A 9,075-nucleotide genomic window follows, 5' to 3' on the forward strand; every position below is an offset into this window, starting at 1 on the left:
CACACCAGGGCTTGACACTGGCACCTGCCAACCGGCCAAATGCTGGTAAAACTTGGCTGTGGCTAGTAAAAATTTCAGTGTCACTAGCCGATTGGCTTATTCTTTTTTGCCCCTTGTGTATCAATCGTTTATATTTAAGTTTGTATATTTGTTTGATTTATTTCCATGTACAGTAGAAAGCTATGTACCCATCTTCTTGCTGTAGCAACTTATCTTCTGAAGTTAGATGTACAGTATTATGATAAAGGAAATCACATTTGTGGCTAATAGAATAGCTGAATGGCTAGTGACTTGGGAAAAAACACTAGCCACAGTGGCCGGTGAGTGAAAAAGCTAATGTCAAACCCTGACACACACACACACACACACACACACACACACACACACACACACACACACACACACACACACACACACACACACACACACACACACACACACACACACAGACATGCACACGCACACACGCACACGTAATTAAATTCACTGATGCTGCTCCAGTCAGTGTCTATTTCCCCTGTCCAGTCTATTTGGGGTCTTTAGATATCAACCAATTAATCTGCCAAAACAGCCGACAACACATTTGAGACCAGGAAGCTCAATGGGACCCATTCTTAAAACTCACTCCTGTGGAAGTGACAGTATGCCCTCTCATTATACTTGGATGTCGGATTCTCAACAGTGTGTGCAGAGTGCATATTCAGGCTATGTGTCATTTGTGCACTCGTGCAAGCATTATAGGTCTGTGTGCCTGTGTGTGTGTGTGTGTGTGTGTGTGTGTGTGTGTGTGTGTGTGTGTGTGTGTGTGTGTGTGTGTGTGTGTGTGTGTGTGTGTGTGTGTGTGTGTGTGTGTGTGTGTGTGTGTGTGTGTGTGTGTGGCGTGCGCACACATGAATGCACTGACATTAAAACAGCTGGCATCAGATTTGCAACTGATTAAATGATGCCTGGCTAAATATTTATGAGGAAATTTCACATTACATTATAGGCGAATCACCTGTTCTGGATGCCTCTGGTCTACAGCTGAGTTCCAGGACAAGAAATACCTCATTCACTCGGACTTTAACGCCCCCTGCTGTTTGAGGTATGCAAGCATCAATATTCACAACAAAAATGATCTGCACCCATATAATTATTCTCTGTATTATGTTGTTTTTATGAAATTGATTGCCCATATTATGAATGTGGTGTAAAAGTTGCATTAAAGTTTGTGTGTGAAATAAAAAATATACAGTATATTATATATTTTTTTCTTGTATAAAAAGGCTAATGTAGGCCTATTCAACACTTGCATCTATTATAATGTAATATAATGAATTGCATTTGTTGACATATCTGAAGAATAATGTAGAAAAGGGGCAAAATTGCTGATGCTGACTCCATGTGACTCGACTCATGTATGTGACCTCCCACCCCAAAGCTCTAGGGGCGCTGCTGAATTTCTCACAATTTCTTACCAGGGTCGCGCAAGACAGGAAGTACGACAGTTGTTGTCCAGGAAGTGAACCGCGGTGTCGGCCAAACAACGATGGCTAGCCTCTTGGGAAAGGGGCCCGCAAAATCTGCTCCTAAAACCGCAACTGGTGCCCCTGGAGCACCCGGTGCACCTAACGCCAATGCCGTGATCCTTCCGCTGGCGTCCCCCTTGATGGGGGGCCTCAACAAAAAGAAAAAGCCCTTCTTGGGCATGCCTGCTCCCTTGGGCTACGTACCTGGCTTGGGAAGAGGGTAAGAAGCTAAGCTAGTTTGACTGACCAGCATGCTGCACTTTCACTGTTTTAATGTTGCTATTTAACAAAGAGCTGCGCCGTAATATCTTACTCGTGAATCAGCAAGCGTGCAGGAAACATAAGCAAAAATGTGGAGATATGTGAATCTGCTTTGAGCTAATGATGCTGATTGAAACGTCAACTAATGCACGCACTTCTTCGGCGTGTGTAGCAACCACAACAACCGCAAGACGGTGCTGATGATGAACTGCTGCCAAACCGAATAGATTACGTTTGATCGCTGCGCGTTTGATGTACTGTATGTCTGTGTGAAGATTCTCAAACAAAAATCTCGTGGCAGTCATAACGTACAAACTGTAACATTGATAAGGATAGACGAACTAGGGATGCACCGATACACATTTTTTCACTTCCGATCCGATCCCGATATGGATATCTGCCGATACCGATACTACTCCGATCTAATACCAAAACCTCATATATGCATGAATTTCAACTTGAGGTAGGCCCAAGATGACTATTTGGTCAGAAAAGGAAGTCAGAAGAACAGGAAACCAATTCATAAGTGAAAGTATCAAGTAAAAAAGTAACAATCCCATCCTGAAAACTAATATGCAAGTGTTATGACTTCAAATTAACATTACACCTGGCTCAATATCAGTCCTTTGAAAATTCCGATACTTTGGGAAAATTCCGATCCGATCCGATCACTGAAAATATGTTGATATCTGAACCCGATACCGATACACCGATACCGATATCCCATCCCTAAGACGAACTATAGTATCTTGCCTCAATTAATCTGTGTGTCCTTAGAGCAACTGGTTTCACTACACGTTCTGATATCGGTCCTGCTCGCGATGCCAACGACCCAGTGGACGACCGTCATGCTCCCCCTGGGAAAAGGACCGTGGGAGATCAGATGAAGAAGAACCAGGATGACGACGATGAGGATCTGAACGATACCAACTATGACGAGGTGGGCGAGCTGCAGCCTGTGGACTGGTCTGGGTGTAGTTGTTTTCCTTCTCATAGAACATGGTCTGTTCTGTTGAATTGTGAAAGTGTAGGGGAGAAGGCCACCATCCTGCTGATCTCCCCCGCAAAGCACCCTTGCAATGTTTGCATGTTTCAGTGCAATGTTCCTTCTCTTCAGGTGTTTGCTATCTATAGGTGGATAGACTGTCTGATGTTGACACCCCGATCTAGAATAGAAACAAACTATATATGATTTTAGATATCATTGTTGAGCAAATGATCGGGTTAAACTTGAAGCAACCCTAGTGATGGGTGTTTGTTGTGTCCAGTTTAACGGCTATGCAGGAAGCTTGTTCTCCAGTGGCCCCTACGAGAAGGACGATGAGGAGGCAGACGCCATCTACGCCGCCCTGGATAAGAGGATGGATGAACGGAGGAAGGAGAGAAGGTAAGGCCGTCTTCTCTCCTGACCATCAAGTGCCAGGGTCAGGATGTATTATGATGCCATGGCCACCTGGGCCAAACAAAAAGAAAGGCACCTCTCCAGGGATGCTGCAGGGCTGATAGTATTCCGGCTCCATGCCTGATTTCAGGCTTGACAGAGTTTGTAAAAATAAAAACATTGATAACTAGAAAAGTGCTCCGAGATCACATACCTCCGCCAAGGCATGGCATACCCTAATTAGATAATCGACAAAAATAAACACTTTGCCAATATGATTGACTATTCCTGTGTCAGACTTTCAAAATGACACATTCATGTCAGTTCAGTCATTTGCAAAATCTAGCCTACCTGCTTTGAAAGCTTGTGATCATGCGCGGATAGAACTAGCCTAATTAGTGAAGGGAATGTAATGATTTTGACCAACAAAACTGAAACAACCACAGAAGGGTTAGGGCTTTTTTTTTGCCTACGATGGTATGCATCATTCTCATGGGTCACATGGTCTTGGCACTGTCGGTTGAAGCGGCATTTGCTTCCCCAAATCACTATTCACCGTTGTTAATCAGTCCACGGGCATGCATTGCTGTCAGAATTTGTGGTTCGCCACTGGGCTTAATTTTAAATTTAGTGAAGGGGGTGTTTGACCAGCATTGTGAACTTACACGGCCACAAATTCCATATTTTTGGCGATGGTACCCAATTAATTCGACATTGTCAACCAAAATGATCTGCGGTGGTCACTGTCCATCTCGCAAGTGGTCACTGTCCATCTCGCAACAATTCACTTCCACTTCACACATATTAGGCAGCGGTAATTAATTTTACATGATTGTTTGTTAACTTCAACAAGGGTGTAGCCTAGGCTGATGAGCAACTTTTTAGGTTGATAGTGTGGGAGCTGGCGTCAAAGGAGACAGTCCCACCCTGTTCCTTACTGTTTAGAATGGCGCAGGCTCACCCGTGTGGAATATTTGCCAGTGTTTGGCCATTATGCATGCTGTCTGGCTTTCTGATCCCTGTCCATCTCGCAAACAACTTGGGGTTATCTTTAAATGTAGCGAAGGGGATGTAGCCAAATTAATTTTACTAGCATTGTGAACGTAGGCCTGGAGTCATAAATTATTTTGGCAACGGTAGCCTAATTAATTCGACAGGATTGTGAACCTAAGTCACAGTCCACAACAACATTGTGAACTTAGGCCTACACGATCACATATTCCATATTTTTGACAATGTAATTAATTCGACAGCATTGTGAACCTAAACGATCTGCGGGGGTGGTCACTGTCCTTCTCGCAACAGCATTGATAGCATAGCCTAGGCCACACATCACAAATTGAATATTTTTGGTAGCGGTGGTAATTCATTTGACAGGACTGATAACTGCCTGCGGATGAACAACTTTTTAGGTGAAATGCACTTGGTGTTGGAGCTGGCGGCGAAGGAGAGAGTCTCTCCCTGTTCCTTGCTGAGAAAGGCGCAGCCAGGCACGCCTCTGCTCAGTGCTCACCGTGCGCACCTTGTGGCAGGCAGTGGAATAGCAGCGAACTAACAAACACAGACAACACACACACAAACTCAGGCGATCACATAACCTCCTGGCAGAGGTAATAATAATTAGCCATTAGGTTATTCTTATCTCAGAAAGTGTTACAGGTCAGTGTTTTCTTCTACTATCAGGCTTGAATAATGGTTATACACGGGCTATTAAATGTTTGAATAATGTGTCAAAATAGGCCTATGTTGCGTCACTATGCAGTATCTTGTCATCGTCGTTAGAGCAGGGGAAAAGTTCAGGCTCAGGATTTTTTTTCACTTTCACCCCTGATGCTGCTAGTTTACGAAACGATTCAGGGTTTCACAGCAGATGTGAGAGTCTGTGTTGTTGGGGTTTGGGGGGGGGGTGTCCCCCTACAAATGTGAACATTTTGTTAAAACTCTGATTTTAATGCAATATTAAAAATATGGTGCAAATTATAGTACATGCTCTTGGCCTGGAAATCTGTCTGCTTCACGCACAGTGCTCTTAATTCAGTTGTTGTATTGTTTTCTCCCAGGGAGCTGAGAGAGAAAGAAGAGATTGAAAAATATCGTATGGAGAGGCCAAAGATTCAGCAGCAGTTCTCAGACTTGAAGGTTAGTAGTACCACAGTGAACCAATTAAACATGTACCCTTGGTAAACTCAAGCAGTGTTGTTTTTGTCTTTATTTAATGCGTGCACACCACAAAATCTCCCTTGTCGTGATTATTAAGTTATCACTTACTAAATCACAACAGGGGAGCTGTTTTGGTGTGCGGGTATTTGTTCCTTTTTCTTGTGTATTCTTTCTCGTTTATATCCTGCACCCAAGGCAATTGCTTTTTTGGGATATGCATGCACCTCACATGTTTATATTTAATGCATAACACTAAAATGTAATATAGGGTTGCAGCAGGGTCTCCACTGCTGACCTGTTTCCCCATATTATATTGCTTGTCCTCCTGCCGTTAAAGCACGTAGCATTGACACTGTGTCTCGTGTGTTTTTGTAGAGGAAACTGTCAGAGGTATCTGAGGAGGAGTGGCTGAGTATTCCAGAGGTGGGAGACGCCAGGAACAAGCGGCAGAGGAACCCCCGATACGAGAAGCTGACGCCCGTACCGGACAGCTTCTTCTCCAAACACCTGCAGGGCGGAGAGGCCCACACCACAGTGGACCCACTTCAAGCGGTATGATGCACACATACACAGACGTGCGCACACGCGGGCACACACATACACAGACGGCCCTGCCGTGGGTCTAATGTTAGGTCACTGGGCTGCTACACCAGCGACCCGGGATCGATTCCGGCCCAGGTCCTTTGCCGACCCATCTCTCTCTCCCCACTCATTTCCTGTCCCTCTCTCGACTGTCCTCTCAAAATTAAAGGTCATGTATACTGATACACACACACACACACAGCATGCTCAGAGAGAGTGCAGTGCAGGCAAACATCAAGACCACATAAAGATGGGAGACTGCTGTCATGAGTCCAGGAGTCTAGGAAAACTTGAGTACAAGAAAACAATCCAGGTGCTCTTCAAGAGAAAGGATGTAAGCGAGACATCGTATTATATGTATCATTTGTCTTTTTATTGGCACAGGCACCGGCACATTCCGACTCAAACCATTATTTTTCAGCGCATCAAGACCTGTTTTGACTGCATTGTGCCTTCATGTGTTTGTGTTTTATCTGCAACATGCATGTGCTCCAGTTGTGATTCCTTTACCTTCCAATAGGGGTCAGCATCAGTTAAAGTTGTTTTCTGTGTAGAAAGTAGGTCAGAAATAAACACAGGATTTAAGGAAGGGTATTGGAAAATTGGTTTGATATGTTTTCAAATTGTCTGTCAGTTTGAAATGCACTTTTTTTTCTGCTGACCTTTTTGACCTCACACTTTTTTTTATTTTTCCAAAATCAGCAATTTGGAGGCCTGAACACTCCCTTCCCTGGCGGCCTGAACACCCCGTACCCTGGGGGCATGACCCCCGGAGCTGGCGAGCTGGACATGAGGAAGATCGGCCAGGCCAGGAACACCCTGATGGACATGAGGCTGAGCCAGGTGACCTTACTACTCATTATTATCTTGCTTCATTATGTCCGCTCATGTCTTCTTCTCTACCCTACTCAGGTGACCTACTCAATTGTGAGGAAGTGGAGGAGGAAGAGGGAGTGGTCTGCACACCTAGCTTAGCCTAGCCCCTAATCTTCCCTCTCTGCCCCTGTGTGATCTACTCATTCAGTGTTACCTGCATAATCTTTGAGTGTGTTCCAATATGTGCACTAGCGTCCTCCCCTTGTGCTTGTGTTCTCGTACCAGGAAGTAATATGTTGTGATGACATCACTGACAACAGCATTATATTTCAATGTCTTGCAAAAGCTTAGTTGTAAAGTCATTTTATCATTTGCAAACTGGATGGTGAATGAAGAATAGTCCCCCAAAAATTGCTATGGCTAGGCTGACAGCGAGGAAACTCAATTGTTTTCTCCACGGAGGCAGGGCATCAGCAAAACGTAAGGCCACAAGCCCGAAGTGGAGGACGCAAGGTTGCATATTGCTATGCACCCCTAGCCTTGCCCCTCTCCCCTCTCTGCCACTGTGAGACCTACTCATTCAGTGTTCCCTGCAGAATCTTGGTTGTTATTATTCAAGGTGGTTGGGGGTTAGTTGGTATCGGAGACACGTGCCTATGATCACTTGAAAGGCTATTCTGTGCATTTTCATTTAAAAAACCCTAAAAGTATACATTTTAGTGAATCAATAGACATTCATCAACTTGCATACATACAAATTACATCCACAACGCAAAATCTTTACCTTTTCAGGACAGCATGTGAAGGTGGTAGGTGTTTTTGTCAGGGTGGGTCCTTTAGCCATTCAGTGCTGGGGGAAGTCCTGTCATTTTCCCCCTATGTCACCTCTCGCCCCTGTGTTCATTTTGCCTGTCAATGTCCTCTCTCTGCCCCGCGTTGACCCTGTCTGCTTCTCTGTTGAGACAATGTTGACAGGGGGTGTGGTGACTGGTGCAGCCACCCTGAGCTGATATTATTATATTAATCAGTTGTGGCGGGCGCCATGTTAAGTACTCATTACTGATGTCTAGGCATGTACATACAGTTATCTGATACATGGACAATAAAATATGTCTATGAGTCAGCCATAGCATTGTAATAACATGGCACAATACCCCAGTAGCCACCCACTTTCCACCCTCAGCACAGCTCTATAGTTAAGCCCCCATATCTGAACAGAAAGCTACATGGATACTTGTGTATATTTTATATAATGTATAACAAAAATAAGTCTGAGTTTGCCAACATTAAGGTATTCATGTATCTAATTTTTCCCCTTGTCTTTCTCACCGTCGATGTATACAGGTCTCCGATTCAGTCACAGGCCAAACTGTGGTGGACCCTAAAGGGTATCTGACAGATTTGAACTCCATGATCCCAACATACGGTGGCGACATCAGGTAGGTTGTGGCAAAGATTCAGAAATTTCTGCATTTGTCATAAGGATATTTGAATTGACTTTGAAGGGCAGTCATTGGTTGGGCAGTCAGGCTTGTCATCCTGTGGGTTTGATTTCTGCCACAATATCAAATAGAGATCACTTGCGTTGCGGTACACGCATACAGTTGACGCTTACAGAATTCACCCTCTAAGGTGGGGCCAAATAATATTATGTATTAGACGTGGAGGGAGAGGTCAAAAGTACAAGTGAATGTGTGTGCTCTCAACCACAGAGCCAAATGTGTGTAAACCATTCGAAATTCTCAACCCTTTTTGAACAGACGTCCACTTGACCTTGAGCCTCTCAACACCCACCTTAATATTACAAAATGAAATGAACTATAGTAATTCCTCCCCATTTGCAACTGAGCAGCTGCCTCCTTCTCAAGGCCCTCGCAGGGGCTGTTGAGAAACACTGATTTACCTAGTTTGGATCACGAGCACAAACGTATTATAACTTTGTGTTGCAAGCTCTTTGAATCATTTGTAACTATGAGCTAATAGCTTGTGGGTCATGTTGCTGGTCAATGTCCAATTGTGCTAATAGCCAAATGAAGAAGAATATGGGATGTAAAAAACTATTCAGTTTTATATGGCAGTACAGAAGGCAGTGTTTATTAATGTAATCTTGGTGGAAGGCTACTCCCTACTTTCATCCAAAACACAAATTATCGCATCCTTGACTACTTGACTACTACAGCAGGTGAACAGTTTATCACAGCACCAGTGGTGCAGAGATAACGGCACTCAACTCACCATAGACCAGGAGTGGAGTAATCCAAGAAAGTGGCCCTGTGGACAACCAGGTCAAATTAACCTGAAGATGGCCATAAATCAGATAATTAAAGAGCCTAGAATCCTCATTTTCTTAGGTAGATGACAAACCGC

The 9,075-nt window shown here is 44.2% G+C and overlaps 1 protein-coding gene across 1 annotated transcript in view; it reads left to right on the forward strand.

Moving 5' to 3' along the window:
- Positions 1–1,501: 1,501 nt before the first annotated feature.
- Positions 1,502–9,075, forward strand: part of prpf6 (PRP6 pre-mRNA processing factor 6 homolog (S. cerevisiae)) — a 39,321-nt gene continuing 31,747 nt past the window's right edge. Inside the window, exons 1-7 of the mRNA XM_063208129.1 lie at positions 1,502–1,728; positions 2,547–2,709; positions 3,038–3,156; positions 5,211–5,289; positions 5,686–5,862; positions 6,595–6,735; positions 8,053–8,147. Coding sequence (XP_063064199.1) covers positions 1,529–1,728; positions 2,547–2,709; positions 3,038–3,156; positions 5,211–5,289; positions 5,686–5,862; positions 6,595–6,735; positions 8,053–8,147 — 974 coding nt within the window. The 5' untranslated portion in view covers positions 1,502–1,528. The remainder of the gene's footprint in view (positions 1,729–2,546; positions 2,710–3,037; positions 3,157–5,210; positions 5,290–5,685; positions 5,863–6,594; positions 6,736–8,052; positions 8,148–9,075) is intronic.

The sequence above is a fragment of the Engraulis encrasicolus genome, chromosome 10 (genome assembly GCF_034702125.1).
Source record: "Engraulis encrasicolus isolate BLACKSEA-1 chromosome 10, IST_EnEncr_1.0, whole genome shotgun sequence".
In the NCBI taxonomy this organism is placed as follows: Eukaryota; Metazoa; Chordata; class Actinopteri; order Clupeiformes; family Engraulidae; genus Engraulis; species Engraulis encrasicolus.